General features: G+C 42.6%; 1 protein-coding gene across 11 annotated transcripts; it reads right to left on the bottom strand.

The window, feature by feature from the left end:
• Positions 1-47: 47 nt before the first annotated feature.
• acap2a (ArfGAP with coiled-coil, ankyrin repeat and PH domains 2a) lies at positions 48-15,857 on the bottom strand. 11 transcript variants are annotated; one of them, XM_028976557.1, is made up of 26 exons: positions 15,529-15,856; positions 12,666-12,723; positions 12,451-12,570; positions 12,305-12,358; positions 12,072-12,130; positions 11,557-11,740; positions 11,290-11,334; positions 10,848-10,943; positions 10,672-10,746; positions 10,170-10,181; positions 9,635-9,747; positions 8,709-8,729; positions 8,534-8,585; positions 8,347-8,447; positions 8,166-8,271; positions 7,708-7,913; positions 7,460-7,529; positions 7,262-7,356; positions 6,306-6,820; positions 5,931-6,023; positions 5,373-5,590; positions 4,838-4,947; positions 4,529-4,639; positions 4,358-4,419; positions 663-791; positions 48-542 (listed from the first exon to the last, which is right to left on the bottom strand). In XM_028976557.1, the coding sequence occupies exons 1-25, from the start codon at positions 15,579-15,581 to the stop codon at positions 712-714; spliced, it is 2,709 nt and encodes a 902-aa protein (XP_028832390.1). In that variant the 5' UTR covers positions 15,582-15,856; the 3' UTR covers positions 48-542; positions 663-711. The 11 variants fall into 11 exon arrangements, with proteins under 11 accessions (XP_028832390.1, XP_028832401.1, XP_028832398.1 ...); XM_028976568.1 differs by lacking the exon at positions 10,170-10,181 and having other exon boundaries at positions 15,529-15,857; XM_028976565.1 differs by lacking the exon at positions 8,709-8,729.
• Between the last annotated feature and the right edge of the window lie 165 nt (positions 15,858-16,022).

Genomic DNA, 16,022 nt, shown 5'->3' with positions numbered 1-16,022 from the left:
ACTTCATTTTGGTTTTGCAGCTATTTAAATAATTTCTGACAGCAAAATCAACAATAAAAACCTTTATTTGTGAAGTACCATTTTTACATTTGCAGCACAGAATACCCTACTTCTCTTTATATGGAGTGCAATATAGTAACAATACAGCATACATATAGTAACATTAAACACAAAGCAGGGCAAAAAATATATATATAAGCAGTACCTCACCCAGGATCACTGCAGATCCAGACAATTTAATTCACACTGCCCATTAAATATGATGACACTTATATGTTATCTTAATATTATGTATTATAAAAAACTATTCATATTATATTATTAACTATATTATTCTTACAATTCCAATGATGATTATTTCAACCATTTTCAAATAAAAAAAAATACATATGCATAGATCAATTAACATTAAGAAAGAAATTGACTTGAGTTCATTTCTTCTTGCTGAAGACCACGTGTGAAGACGCTGAATGTGCTGCTTAATGCCTTAGTGCCAGTCCAAGACATTTTATCCTCTTCTTCTTGGATCAGGTGATGAAAACCTATGAGTCAGTATCAATATTTCTTAAGCACAGAACATACATGTGCACACACACATTTACACATAAATCAGTCATGTACAGTAACTGAATCCAGCCACAAACAACATGTTGTGCTTCTACCTCTTCACAATCTGTGTCACATGCTTCACATTCCCTGTTACTGAGGTCACTAAAAGCGATTGAGTTTCTCCGGGTGGTTAGATGCCATCTGAGAAAAATCCCGGAAGATTTCCTTACAAGTGTCATCTTCTGCAGGAGAAAAAGAGGCAAAATCAGACATTATATGCATTCTCTGCATTAAAATTGTGTAAACCAGGAGGTGCTCTCATGGACCATGCACTTCATCACACACAGACAGAGGATAAGAATGCAGCAGAAAAAGAAAAAGAACAGACATACCTGAGGCCAGAGACTGGCAGCGCCAAGCAGGTCAGAGAGGGTTGCTAAGCAGAAAGAGAGAAGAGGCCAGAAGAGAAGCCGAGCATACACAGATAATCTAATCATTTACTCCAGATTTTTGTTCAGGATATTTTTTTAATTGACACTGTCGCCTTTGGCTTTCTCACTAGGAGCCTTGAGTTCTGTATTTTAATCTAAGGTGCCAATGTATATTGTTAAAAAGATTCATTGACTGATTGATCATCACAGATTAGGGCTTGAATTGCAATTAATATTAACATTCTAAAATTACACTAACGACATTTCCAGCTAACTTACTTCATAGTACTATCCAACACTAGAAGTGTTTATAGCTGCAATACTATAACTGTTATATACAGGACCCATTTTAAAGGACATGACCTGTCAAAAGGTCAGATTTATTTTGATTAAATGTTAATTTGCATTAATATGTATGCAGAAATTGGCTTTAAATAGTCAGTGGGAGTTATGGAAAAGACGAGCACACAGCAGCTTCTTGTCTAATGAGAATACTGTATTTAAAGTGCAGATTTACAAACAGAACAGAACAGAAAAGGCACAAGCTCTGGAGTGGGTGGAGGAAGAGGAGGCAGCATTTTAGCAAAGGGACAACCACAGAGAAGAAATGAGGCTAAAAAGCAGGACCAATGTTCGCTCCCTTCCGCACTCATCGGGTAAAACAATTGATGCACGTTCAAATCTCTCCGTGTGGCATATTAAAAACAGTCCTTTGACCTCTTCAGAGTGCTTGACCTCTGAAAAGTTAGAATTATTCCCACATCCTTATCCTCACACTTTAAAAACACAACAGAACACAATAAGTTTCAGCATAATTTTAAACAGAAAGTGAATCAACTCTGATCATTTTTTTTGCCTCATCTTCACCTTGCAGCTTAGTTCTGAGCAAACTCAAGAAGTAGTGGGTCACTTAAAAAAATGTCACACGCAGGGTTAGTGCTCTCAAATGCAGATCAACTAGGACCGTATTGACCACAGCAGAGTGAACACGTAGCAGAGAAATACGTCGCTTCTGGCCTGTTCCTGCTGCTACATTTGAGACGGGTGCATAACTTGACACCGTGAATAAATTAACATCACTCATCTTAATGGACATAGCAGGTAACATTAACACAAAAGAAAAATCAATGAGCCTACAATTTCAAATTTGTTCAGAAGACTGAAATCAACATTTATCAATATTAATAAGATGCTGAATAAAACTAAACATATACAGTTTTAATGGATTTCAGTCTTCACATTAACAAAGTGTACATTTGAGTTGCAGACCTATGAACACCATGGTATTATAGTATATATATTGTTACATAATTGTTACATGGTCTTTGCACTATGGCCAGGAATACAGAAGTAGGAACAGTCTCTTCGGCATGTAAGTGTGTTAAATTGGCATTTTCAGTATGCTGACCTGAAGAAAACTTGTAAACTGACGTTAAAGGGTGCTTAAGCCCCCCATGTGTGCTGGTTTTCACTTCAACCTGTCAGGTAGAGCAAGTGGACTGCGGTAAACTGTGGATCTATCCCGGCCAGTGTCGGCTACATATTGTAAATGCTATATGCAAACGTGAAAATATGACCGAGCGCTGAACTTCTTGTATGGATTATGTACAAAATGTTATTTCATTCCCGAATAAGCTGAAGCTACATAAAACCTGCTCACAACATGAAGTCATGGCCTCTAAACGACTTATGTGGAAAGTTCTACCGTACATGCAAGAGCTGAGGAAGTTGAAACGCTGCAGGTCTGTGTTTATTTGAACGGTTGTGACCTATCGGTCTTCTACTCTAAAGAGTCCTAATTCCTAAACTTCCTAACTTGAACTCTGCCCCCAATTGTTGGTCCTTTACACACCATGGACTGAATTTTAGTATCAATGAGTTAAAGCACACACTTGCTAACTTTTAAAAACACGTCTTTTGCATGGCCAGTTAACTACAGCTAACTAGGAACTCAGCCTTGTCTACTTTGACACCTAATGCTGATCCGAAGGCATGATTAGAAAATCAACAGCTTACCCCAGAACAGCCTTTCTCGTGCTTCTCGAATGACATCCTGCCTTAACCTTACAATTATAAATCAGAGGCAAAGAGGAATTGCACATGTATGTTCGTCTTCACTGTACAACATATGTGCCTGAGGTAGCAAACACTACTCCTTCTTTGTCCAAAAGCTCAGATGCAAATGCTAATTTCCTATGACACATCTATGCAGGTGGTGTGCATGCAGAAAATTTGACAGTCTGTGTGCAAAGACGGGCAGAGTTAAGTGGAGGACGGAATTTAAATGTAACGTTAGAAGTAGTTGAGGCGATTAAATACAACATGAAGCGGACATCAATACCAAGCACAAAAAATCTAACGATTCTAATGGTCTGGAACTTATTACAGTTCAAGTCAGCTGCAACATCCAGCTGATGTGCAAAACATTTTTTGGTGACAAGGTGATAGAGAGTCACAGTCTCCCTCTCCTTTGTTGTCTTGGGAAGACATGCTAAATGTACAGCCCTGTTTGAGGTCTGCATCAACAGGAAATGAAGCCCTGTCCATATGCAACTGAGCAAGCGTATCAGTGCTGAATTTCTGATCCCATATCATGGACAAAAAAATTGCACCGTGTTGTTAGTAAACTGTTGACCTGCAGTGTTACGTCTCAAATAAGCACCTGTATGACAAGGGTGTAAAACTGAATATACCAAATAAGACCTAATTTTACAAATATACAAACCACATATATGCATATTCTATATCATATTTGGTTAATCCAGACATTAAAGGGACATTCCAACCAGATTCTCTGCTGCAAACAATAAAGGCCAACATATGAATATGACTTTAGGGCCGCTTCAATTTAAATTCAATCTGTATTCATAGTTGGGGTCCTAGTGAAATTGATCTCTTCATCGATGGTAACTTGAAAGCACGTTGTAAGTCGCTCTGGATAAGGGCGCCTGCCAAATGCCGTAAACGTAAATGTAAAGTAGAAAAAGAAAAAGGGGGGAGAATCTCTGGCTTTTGTAATTAATTTCTTTTATCTATTTGCACAGAGCAAGTACGATGAAAATGTAAGATGAAAGAATTCAGTTGGAATGTGCCTTTACCCTACACAATACTGCATGCTGCAGCTGTTACAAGCCCCAAAATTTCATGGCCAATTTCTATGGCTTCGTTTTTCTACCCTTGTAAGTGATTAAATCATGTAGTCCGTCTGAAGTTTTAAAATAAAAAAACTCCTGTGATTTAACAGTGTATTGTTTTAACTGTAAAAACAGCTCTATATAAAGAGCAGAGTTAGGATTCCTCTAGCTGGAGGCTGATAAACTCCTGAATGCATTTCTTGTACTGCTGCTCAGTCTGGCTGCTCTGGGAGGGGAGTTGACCTGGTTGCCCGTATGTGCCTTCCTGTTCCCGCATCTCCTCGTTCATCCTCGCCAAACGGAGCCTACAATTGAAGAGACAGAAAATTGGTATTAAAATTGTGAAGGAGGATACATTTTGAGATAAATAAGGCCCACAAAGCATGTTGCTGAGACTTGTTTTATAAGCCTTACAGTGTGACAATGTCTGCATTGGCAGCTTCCACAGCGATGGAGAGTGGACTTCTGCCATCAGTGTCCACAGCATTCTGCTTGGCACCTCTTTTCAAGAACAGGCATACTTGGCTGCAAACACAGCATAGGATACGTGTGATTTCATCATATCAGGTTGCATGAAGTCGCTCTGGAAATCCAGAAGTAACAGTTACTTCATAATCCTACTTCAGTCATTCAGCCATTGGAAAAAAAAAAAACTTTGTGGCACTTAACTTAGTGACCAGACAAAATCTATGTGTAATGTCTACAATACCAGGATGGAATTACCCGGTGTGTCCCAGTATCGTGGCGTGATGCAACGGGCCTCGACCACGAATGTCCTGCTGGTCAACAATGGCAGCGTTCTGAAGCAGGAACTCACAAGTGATCAATGATCCCTGTAAAACACGATTATGACCACATAATCGGTCAAATATGGGTTCCACTGCACAATATTACTTAAGAAGTGAGATTCAGAGAGACATTTTGACTAAAGTGGTTAGATACATTTCTAAGAAAAGTAAGTCAAGCCTAGTCTGTCAATTTACTGCAAGATAAAAAAAATTGGTCCAGCAGAAACACTGAACCAGGTTTGTGTGCTCACATCTTCATGTTCTCAGTTAATTTGAAAGGGAACTCACTTCACCAAGCTGTCTATTTTCTGTGCACCCAAAAATGTGGACAAATATGCATGCAAATAGAGCTAATTAAGAGTATAGCTGGTAGGTCATAACTCTCTAGGCTTCTTTCTGTTTGCAATCTGTTACCATGAATCCATTTTACATGGGATTTTTGCAATATTTGTCTCTCTTGTGGAACCCACCCCCTGGACGGCCTGTATGAGAGGTGTCCGGTTGCAGTCTTCAGTGTTGACCCAGTTGACATCGGCACCATGCGCCAATGCCTCAGCCATATCGGGAAGACTGCAGGCGCATGACGCCCAGTAGAGCAGCAGACCAGGGGAGAAGTCTGTCAACTCTGAGAACACCGGTGGAGACTCCCTCCTTTGATAGCCCACTGGTGACTCAGACTCGGGCAGTTCTGTGAGACATAGTGCACTGCACAGCATCACTGATATGAACAAATCAGCACTTTAAACGTAACAATCACACAATATGACAATAATAACACATTTTTGCTTCCGTTTCCAAATGTTCATTCATCAGACACTTTTGTCTAAAGTGACTTGCAGACAGAATCCAGAATCTTAATCCTGAATCTTAATCATAAATGGCTATTAAACCTGTGGCATTGTAACTGACTGGTTAATTTATGTTACCCACTATTCAGCTATGATCTTCTGAGCATAAGACCCTGATCTGATTCACTGAGAGGATGGCCAAGAGGCACAACCAAGCTTCACATCTTTCTGTCAGCTCACCAGGCTCACTTGGGCTGTTGCTGGAGGGTGTGGAGGCCAGCATTTCCCGACTCCCATCTGTACTGTTCTGGATCCCACTGTCTGCACTCCTCACTGGCACAGAGAAAACAGGGAAGTCTCAGATTTCTAACAACAATCATTCTACAACACAGGCACAGACCAGACACGTGGGAAGTCGGGTCAGTTGCCCTACATACAGGGTATAGACGAAACCCTAAAAAGGGTCTGAGAATCCAGCCAGGCTCTTTCACTTAGCCACGCTCATACACTGGCAAGCAACTCCAAGCACAGATCCCAGAACAGCAGAGGTTAGATGAGAAAGTGTACCTAGCAGCAGTGGGGAGGGGCAGGTGGACATAACAATGCAGTACTCACAGCTCCGCAGCTTGGAGGAGGTGTCAAAGTAGGAGAAGAGAGAGTCTAGCTCATCGGGGCAGAAGAGGGAGTCACGACGCACCTCCTGGCCACTAGCTGCCGCTATTGAGCAAACGCACGTCACACGGCAAGGGGCGAGGAAGCCGAGAGGGAGTATTAGTGGAGGACAACACGCACAGAGCACGCACGGGGCAGGAAAGATCGAGAAAGGACGTGAGAAATGAGAGATGTTGAAAAAGCCGAGATTAAAGCAAAGGCAAATTAGTCTAAAGGCGAGAGCAACAGACAACCAGAGCACAGGCAGCTTCAGTCCAGACAAACCTGTGGTGCTGGAGGTGGTGCGCAGCTTGGGTGTAGGCGGGGGCGGACGTGGGGGCAAAAACTCCACAATGCCTCTCGGTCGCTTGTCCTGTTTGCTCAAGGCGGTGACCTTTGACCTCTGCTCCATGGCAGTGGGCTTCAGGACAAACTTCTTCTCCACGTACTTCGCTCTGATGTAGGCTTCTATCTCCTGTCTACCAAATTGCATCAGAGAGTCAAGGATGGGATGGAATTTTTCATGATACTCATATTTTTTAATGCTCAGTTTTAGATCTGCTCAATATGTACAGTCCTGTGCAAAAGTTTTAGGCAGTAGTGAAACTAGTTCAATAATTTTCAATCATCCCTTGTTTAGGAAAGAACTATCTAAAACCGATTTATTTAGTCATTGCCAGCTCTTGCACTTGAAAAAGAACAAACTGATTAAATTTTCACACAATAGTGGCCCTGTTTGCATAGTTGAATAATGAGTAAAGAGGTTTTGTTACTTTTGTTCTTTATTACAAAAGGTATTTACCAGGTTCATCTCTATTTTCTGCCACAGTAACCAGAAATAAATGGAGGTACATTGTCATCTGCTACCAACTAGACAAAAGCACATGCAGCCTCTTTCTATTCTATTTTCTTTCTTTTACCTGGGATCTCCTGGTTGAGGTTTCCGTTCTCCCATCTCCTCTCTGCGTGCTTCATAAATGCGGTTTATGACTCCGTTTCCCAGCTCACACATTAACTAGAAACATACATTCATGGGTCATTGAGCTATAGCTCATATCCCAAGAACAACATTCAGTACATGTCGCTCTGAGGTCACATATGGAGCACCGGTGTCCCACCTTTAGAAGCTCAGGCTCCCATGAATCAAGTGTGAGAGACCGGACCTTCGAGTTATGCACCCCCAAACTCCTACAGGAGAGAGGTATATTGTGGAATACTTCATCCATCCCTGTCACACAGGGCACTGACATTCACAAACTCACCCACACGGAGATGTTAGTAATCAGTTTCATGCCATGAACACACTGGAAAACTAACTTCCTTGTAAGTTGTCAGAAACGTTGTGTGGTTTTGGTGGGTGTGATACCTGTGAATGCCTGAGCACTCAATGCAGAGTGTGATGCCCAGGTTGATGCTGGCCCAGCGAGGCTCCGTCTGGCCACAGTCACAGCAGGTGTCATTGCCCGGGATAGACAGCACCCTCTGGAGCGCGCTCTCTGCCTTTAACGACCTGGTCTCAGCCCCAGAGTCCAGGCTGCCCAGAGATGCTGAGGACTTCTTGTCCAGCTTTGGCTATTCACAGAAAATCTCTCTTAAACCTAAACCAGTTTTCCTTTCCTAGTTGTCAAGAATCCGCAAACTCAGTTAAATGAAAAGGGGGTGTGGCAAAACAAAGTGCAGGGGAAATTGTGGGCATGGCATTACTTCTGAATTACAATTACTTTTTAATTAATTGTATTTACATTACAATATGTAAATATTCCCTAATATTACCACCTATTAAGTCAACCCTAAAATGATAATGGCAGAGACAGAAGGATTTACCGCTGGCTCCTCCCCATTCTCACGGAAGGCCGTAGCGATGCTGTTCTGAACTGCTTTGATCCAGGCCTGCCGAAGGTTCTCAGAGTCCGCCTGCATCACGCAGCTCCTGGGAAAGGATTAAAGATCACCTTGAGAAATCTATAGAAATTTTTATGAAATCTTCAGGGCACATGCTACTCACTTTGTGGGAGACACCACTTCGAAACAGAAACGGCGCTCAATGTCTTCAACGGGCTTCACTGTGCAGAGCCTCAGGTCTTCTACAACCACTGTTAGGTTATCCTGCAAGACAGTTATCATGTAATCACAACAACAAAGATAAAACAGACACACACAAACATGTAATGTACCCATAAACCTTAGATTACCTTAAATTTCTTCTGATAAACAAGTTGACTGTTTTGTATAGAGAACCAGCGTCTAGAACAAAAGTACAATCTAGATAAGCATGAAATTCATACTTTGGAGTCAATGAACTGAAGTCAGGACAAAAATGTGGTAATGTAAAAATGAGGAAGAGACATTGTTGGGAGAATGTTGTACCTTATATTATCAGCCTTTTTTCTTTCATGTTTCAAACACCAGGAGGAACCAAATAAATAAAGTGAACGCACAAAAACACACAATGAGCACAAATGAAAATAGTGAAGCACAAAACATGCAAATCAACAAAGAAGGAAAATGGATGTACAGCCACAATGCCAACACCAAATAAACAAACATTACAAAGTAATAAGAACAATTTGGGATACAAGGATGGTTTAACCAATAATATGGTAACACATTGGGGTATTTTTCCATTTACACATGGAGCATGTTCAATATGACATCTCGAATCCCAAGCCGCCAAGGTGCCACTGAGCAAAGTACCGTCTACACACACTGCTCCCCGGGCTGCCCACTATGATGTGATGCGTTAAATGCAGAGGATGCATTTGCTGTGTGCGCTGCGCTTTGCAATGACAGTCACTTCACTTTCACTTTATAGCATTCATATTTGGCATGGTTGCAGCCATGGAGTTGGGCTGATGTAACATGTAACATATCGACTGGAGTAGGTTAAAACGGTCCAAAATTCAGAAGCAGGCTGTGTGAAACTGTGTGTTTTAAATTATCCTTAAGGAACAGCCTACACAGCACAGCACACGGTGAATGCAACGAAATGTGTCCACTGCATTTAACCCATCACCCTTGGTGAGCAGTGGGCAGCCATGACAGGCATCCGGGGAACAGTGTGTGGGGACGGTGCTTTGCTCAGTGGCACCTCAGTGCCTCAGAAATGAGGAGGAAGTTAGATAGTTCCTGGCATCTATATTATAGCAAATGCCGAAGACATAATTGATCTGACCTGATCATTTTATGAAATGTTTACATCAGCAAAATTAAGTACTATAAATGATTTGATGCATCATCACACAATGTTGTTCTGTTTCCAGTTGCTACAATGAAGAGCATTAATGCATTTTTACCTGTTCCATGACTTAAAGGCATTGCTGGCCCTCTTAAATAAGTATCCTTCCATGGCAATGCCATTTTCTGTGTCCACGTTGTACTCAAGCTTGGTGTCTTCATTGAATAAGTCCTATCACATGAACAAGAGTCAGCATGAGTCAGAACAACCCCCATGACTGGATTTAATGACTTCAAAGATTTAAAGTAGTAGTAACTAGATTGTGCAACTTTTCCACTCCTGAGAGCAGCGATTGGTGAAGCCTTCACCTGCCTGTTGTGAGATGTCACAGAAGCACTCCACCCAACATGACGTGAGAAATAGCAAAGTGAATTCTGTCAGCCTCCATAGCTGAACCTCATGACTCATATGACTCACTTCTGTTACCTACAAGTCCAGTTTTTCTTAAGAAACAAAGCAACCACAAATTCACACTTTAAGCTATGTGCTCCTTTAAGAGACATTGCATCCGGTCCCCCGGGCACATGCCCAATGGAGATAGTGTAGATCTGATAAGCACGAGCAAAGAGTGATCAGAAGCGAAACAGACTCACCTGCAGGGCGGCCTGGTGGAGTGAAGCAGGGAGGGGGCAGAGAGAGAACATGCCAGGACAAGCAGCAGAAAGGAATGAGATACAGAACAATGAGATAAAGAGGCTGGTGTGAGGAGTGCCAACATTTAGCTCCTACACCTGGATGGGAACCTCTGCTCATGACTCCTGACACTCACATGTCATTAGGAGATTTTCTGTACCGTACAGGAAAGACCCCACCATAGTTCAATTACCCGCATCAGTCCAGAAGGGCAAGGACAGGACAAGTCAGTGTGTTCAGCGTGTCCATGTCATCTGACCACCTTGTTAACCTGAGAATTTTCACCTCTGTAGCATGTGGCACATACTGGTTCTCATAGCAATTATGTATACGTTCTCCTAAAGCCCCAAGAACTCAAATTAGCCCTCCAAAGCTAAAAAGTCATACAGCCACTGAGAGACACACACTTGGACTGAACCAATGGTTCTACAGTGTATTAAAAAAAGTTTCAGAAAACTCTACCTTCTGCTGGATAGTGGAGTGCTTCTGCTCCATGTCCCTCTTGTCCTTTGCTGAGTCTACCACAAGCTGGTCCAACTAGGAAAAAGAAACAAAAGAAGTCCATTAGACCCTTGAGCCACGTCTTGCATCCAACACAAAACGAAGCGCAGCCACATTCACAGGACCTGAACACTGACCTGGTCACTGAGCTGCTTCATCAGGGGCTGAAGCTCACTGAACAGGTCATAACCTTGATGGAAGAAGGTCAGGTGAGCGTACATGAAGGACAGCATCTGCGTCCGAAAAAGAACAAGGAGGTAATTGTTTAGTTCACAGCCATATATTAACAACCAATCAAAAATCCCTAAAGGTCTCAATAATATAATATTTACTGATAAAAGTTGCATGACAGAAATGCATGTCAACAGAAACATATTCAACTGACTTGATAAAATACAGATTTTATCCAAAGATTAAAAATATATTTTATTTGAAATGATGTTACTCTGACAATCAACACGTGTTACAATTCTTCCAGCCAAACAACACCCGCTGACCCATTGAGTTTTTGGCTCTCAGCTTGCAGGCTTGTCTGCTGGTGACACCAGACAAATTTTTAAAAAAGTCCCTGGTGCTCACCGATTTCAGGATTTCAGACCTGCGCTTGGACTGAAGCACGTTGATCTGCACACAAAAAAATTCAAATGAAAGACATGTAGAGAGCAGATGGAGCGTTTTACAACAAGCTTTAAGTCCAGTTCTCTCATCCAATTCAGATTAAACTTTGACGTAATTATGACGACTGAAAATGTTGACCTTTCAACAGAAACTCGGTCAGTTTTCATCCTTTAAAGGATGTTAGAATCTCGATAAAAGCCCAGACATGCTTAACTTTCAGACTCCCACCTGCAGGACATAGTCCAAGGCGATGTGGCGGAAGCATTTTCTGGTTGTGGTCAGGATGCTGGTGGCCTCCTCCACCTCGTGCTGCTTGCTGCGTGGCACCTGGGCGTTCTTCACCAGCGCCACCTCCTTCTCCTCACTCACCTTGTCAAAGTGCTTCTTCGTCTCTTTAAACTTCCTAAGATCTCTGGACAGAATGATCATTTAACATTTATGAATCTGTGAGTCAACGTGTCTTGTTAGTATTAAAAAATTATTCAGAGATTCACAGATATATAAGGTCATTTTTAAGCTGGTGGTAGCACTGCCAGGAATTCATAACCCCTTGAAAGAATACTGCTCTAGACACTTGATATATTTTTATGTTCTCCTGTTCAGGTCAGGGACCCTGGAATTTCACTCAATTAACAAAGTATACCCTGGTAACTGCTCATCCATTAAACCATTGTTAGCAGTTTTATGGAGAAAGGCCTGAAATGGGAAAAAAACACTGAGTAACACTATTAAGCAACACTTACTCCTTCACAAATGTCTGGAGCTGAGACTTGATTGATCTCTGTGCTTGGTCAAATAAAATCTATGGACAGAAGGTCAAAAGACACAGAGAAAATGGAAGCACAAATGATGATTCTGTTTTCATAGCTCTCGGGTCTGAAGAAATGCAATACAACAGTTGCAATACAAAATAAATTGATTCATGTCCTTTTTCTTAGACTTTTATCATCAGAATTGTAATACTTAAGAAACTTACTGTATGGTAGTTGTTCATCTCTTGGAGGCTTTCTGCAAACTTTGTTAACGTGGACTGTTAGGAAAAAAACAGGTCATCATTGTGGACAAACGGAATCCCAACTCTTAATTTTTTTTATATTTCATCAACTGGCACCAAGCCTTTACCTCGATCATTGTATCTTTCGTGGACTGCAGCGCTAAATCACGAATTCCATTTACAAACTGTTTGTTGGCCATGTTGTACGCCCTACCGGCGTCTATCATTCCAATGCACAGCTTGATCAGCTGAAAAGACAAAAAGAAAAGTCAGGATGTGTTAAAAATCATCACTCATAACTAACCCTGGAATAAAGTGTCTGGTGGGTTTACTGCTCTCTCACCTTGTCTAGTTTTGATTCTAGCTCTGCAACATCTAACTCCACATCCTCGATGGTGGCACTAAAGTGATCAAAAAGAGAGAGAGGCAGATGATGCAGGAACAATTAAAAGCTTTTCAAAGTCCCACCGCCCTGGCATGTGCACAAGTCTGAGATTCACGCTACACTTAATGACTTTCCCATCAGTCTCCCAGGAAACAACAAGCTTGTCCATCCAAACAGTTTTCCGCTGGATTTGCCTTGGGGAATCAATATATACCATCGTCCATTACATCCCAGTGCATAGGACCCTCACAGAAATCAATGGTGGACCCTTCAATTCCCGTGGGGCAGGACACACCAGGGCAGAAATTACTGTGCCCTCAGACAGCATACAGTCAAATCACAACTGATTTCTCTTCAGTATATAAAAAAATATTCTTCATAAATGGGAAACCCGCTGGTTCAACCCAGAATAACTCAGGCAGCTTTGATAACTTCATGTTTTTTGTCAGTTAAACTTTGTTCTCTGAAGTTCTTCAAACGTAGTACCTGCATAACTGTGTATGAAAAAATAATCCAGTAGCGACATGCATAATTTCAACTTGATCTTTTTCACTCCAGCCCCAATATGTCAAAATACAGACATTAACATGTAAACAAAAGCAAATAAAATAGACAGGAGTAATATAATATCCCAAACACACCCAGCCCAGCACTACAATGAGATACAATGGAACAAAGAAATCAAAGGGAAGTCCACAGGAAATCATCAGAGATAAAAAAAAAAATAAAGTAAAATAACACTGAACCCAGCAGCAAAGCTACTGTACTTGTGTAACATGCAAAAAAACTAAGAATCATTTCCCTGCTTTTGTCCCTGTGGAGTTTATGCAAATGCTGTTGCCCAGTAGCCCTGGCTGGCACGACACCAACCGAGTGCTCTATAAATCAAGCTCCACGAGCCATTAACGCTCACTCACATCATTAAGAACGTGCGAGTGTCATGTCAGAGGTCAGGCACCCAAAAGCCTACACCCTGATGTCACGGCCTAAACTGATAACAACAACTAATAATACCCAAACACATGACAGAATTGGGGCTGAGCAGCAGCAGGCAGGAATTAAGCATCCGCCTGCATTTGTCAGCAGTTACCACAGATAATCTCAAAATGTAGGCGGATGCATTATTTCTGCCTGCTGCTGCTCAACCCTGTCATGTGTTTGGTTATCAGTATTTGGTTGTCAGCAGGGGCAGTGGTGGCCCAGCGGTTAAGGAAGCGGCCCCGTGATCAGAAGGTTGCTGGTTCGAATCCTGATCCGCCAAATTGGGAAGAGGACACATTTTGTTGTGTCACCGTGTGCTGTGCTGCAGTGTTTCACAATCACTTCACTTTCAAAAATACTTCTAACAACACATAGGGTGGTAGTAGCCTAGTGGGTAACACACTCGCCTATGAAGACCTGGGTTCGAATCCCGCTTACTACCATTGTGTCCCTGAGCAAGACACTTAACCTTAAGTTGCTCCAGGGGGGGACTGTCCCTGTAACTACTGATTGTAAGTCGCTCTGGATAAGGGCGTCTGATAAATGCTGTAAATGTAAATGTACATAAAAACAAGTATAGGTATAGGTATAGGGCTGGTAGTATCCTAGTGGGTAACACACTCACCTATGAACCAGGGTGTCTGATAAATGCCGTAAATGTAAAAAACACAGAACCCTTGTATGGAATAAACCTGTCCTGATGGCAAGTATGGCCGTTATTGCCAAAGACACTTCCTTTTTTTGGCAGTAGGGCCTGAGGTAAAGGGCCACGGTGAAACCAGATGTGCGGCACGCGACATGTTTGCTGAAGCAGACCCTTATGAACTGATGATGCATTTACAAGCACATCAGCGTGGGGCGTACAGGCGCTCTCACGGCAGAAAGGGGGGTCCTGAACCACTCAACTACGCTCTGACAGCTCCAGTTCTTCATCTCGTATTCCTCCCCAGTGAGCACATAATGACATTACTCACAGTAGCCAGGCCTGAGACGGCCGGAGCCTAATAAACGAAAGACAGCGCTGCATCGCATTTTATCACCATTTCATTAACAAACGTTCCTGCACCACAGCAGATGTTCACAGTGCAGGAAATTCAGCAGATATTAAAAATTCAGATGAAAGCACCCAGTTAAGGTTATATAACTCGGTAAAGCAACTGTGTGGTTGTTACCGGGGTGGTAGTAGCCTAGTGGGTAACACACTCCCAGGTTCCCAGGTTCAAATCCCACTTACTACCATTGTGTCCCTGAGCAAGACATTTAACCCAGAGTGTCTCCGGGGGGACTGTCCCTGTAACTACTGACTGTAAGGCGCTCTGGATAAGGCCATCTGACAAATGCTGTAAATGTAAATATTTCTTGGTCACGTGTGTTACATGCACGAGAAGCCACTACAGACGCAGGGCACGCACAGCGTCACACACACGTCATTAGCATGATAATGAAGACGATAATGAAGGGACAGAATAATTCTTCAATCTCTCGCCCAGAGCAGCAGGAATCCAGCGTTGCTGGAGGAACTTTCAGTGTCTGGTGTTTCTCTGCTGCGATCAAATTAGACCCGAATCCGCATGTCCGATATACCCCACGGACACCCCCCCCGCCCCGCTCGGGTTCTCGTCCACCTACAAAAGGCTGATCCTGCGCGAAATGTCTCCTGTCCTCAACGTGCATTATGATACAACAGAACATTCGGCCCGTTTTCGGACGGGTGACACGGTCGAAATGAATGGGGAGCGGGAGAGAGAGAGAAAGAGAGAGAGAGAGAGAGAGAGATACACACAATATGATACTCCTGGCCATTTAAAAAAAAAAAAAAAACATTAAAATGCAACCTTACCGGAATCGTGGAGAATCTTTCAGACATTCCTCAAAATCCACTGTTACCTTCATTTCCGTGCTATATATTTATATATATGTATATATATATTTAATTTTAAAATAAGGTGCGTCTGCTGGCCACCGGAGAAACCAAATATATCGTTTCTATATTTAAAAAAAGGTCAGGAGGCGCCCGGTGAGCAAGATTCACTGCACAGAACGATTCTGAAAAACGCAGGTAGTTCTTGCTAATACGGGCATCGCATTAGCGCAAGAGCCCGACGCGACCGCGGTGGTGCCGAAATCCGCTCCCACTCCGGGCTGGGCCGTGCGGCGGGTGAGCGACAGGCGCCGCGGCCAATAGGAACCGTCCCGGTTGGGCCGGATCAGTAGCGGATTCTGTTCCACTTCCCGTCTCATCAACCGTGACCGCGGGACGGAGGCGACAACTAAACGCCGTGTCGACCCACGAGCACGTGCTTTGTTTACGTGAAACAACAAGGCTATTCTGGA

This window comes from Denticeps clupeoides, chromosome 4, assembly GCF_900700375.1.
Source record: "Denticeps clupeoides chromosome 4, fDenClu1.1, whole genome shotgun sequence".
In the NCBI taxonomy this organism is placed as follows: Eukaryota; Metazoa; Chordata; class Actinopteri; order Clupeiformes; family Denticipitidae; genus Denticeps; species Denticeps clupeoides.
This window is presented reverse-complemented; position numbering and strand designations above follow the sequence as displayed.

What these genes read in the sequence shown, in the direction of transcription:
- acap2a (XM_028976556.1), bottom strand. Translation starts at nt 15,581, where the DNA reads ATGAAGGTAACAGTGGATTTTGAGGAATGTCTGAAAGATTCTCCACGA. An exon ending in GGTCTGAAATCCTGAAATCG is followed by an intron (nt 10,944 to 11,289) that starts GTGAGCACCAGG and finishes TTTCGGACGCAG; the next exon opens with ATGCTGTCCTTCATGTACGC. An exon ending in CCTCAACCAGGAGATCCCAG is followed by an intron (nt 6,821 to 7,261) that starts GTAAAAGAAAGA and finishes GCAATTTGGTAG; the next exon opens with ACAGGAGATAGAAGCCTACA.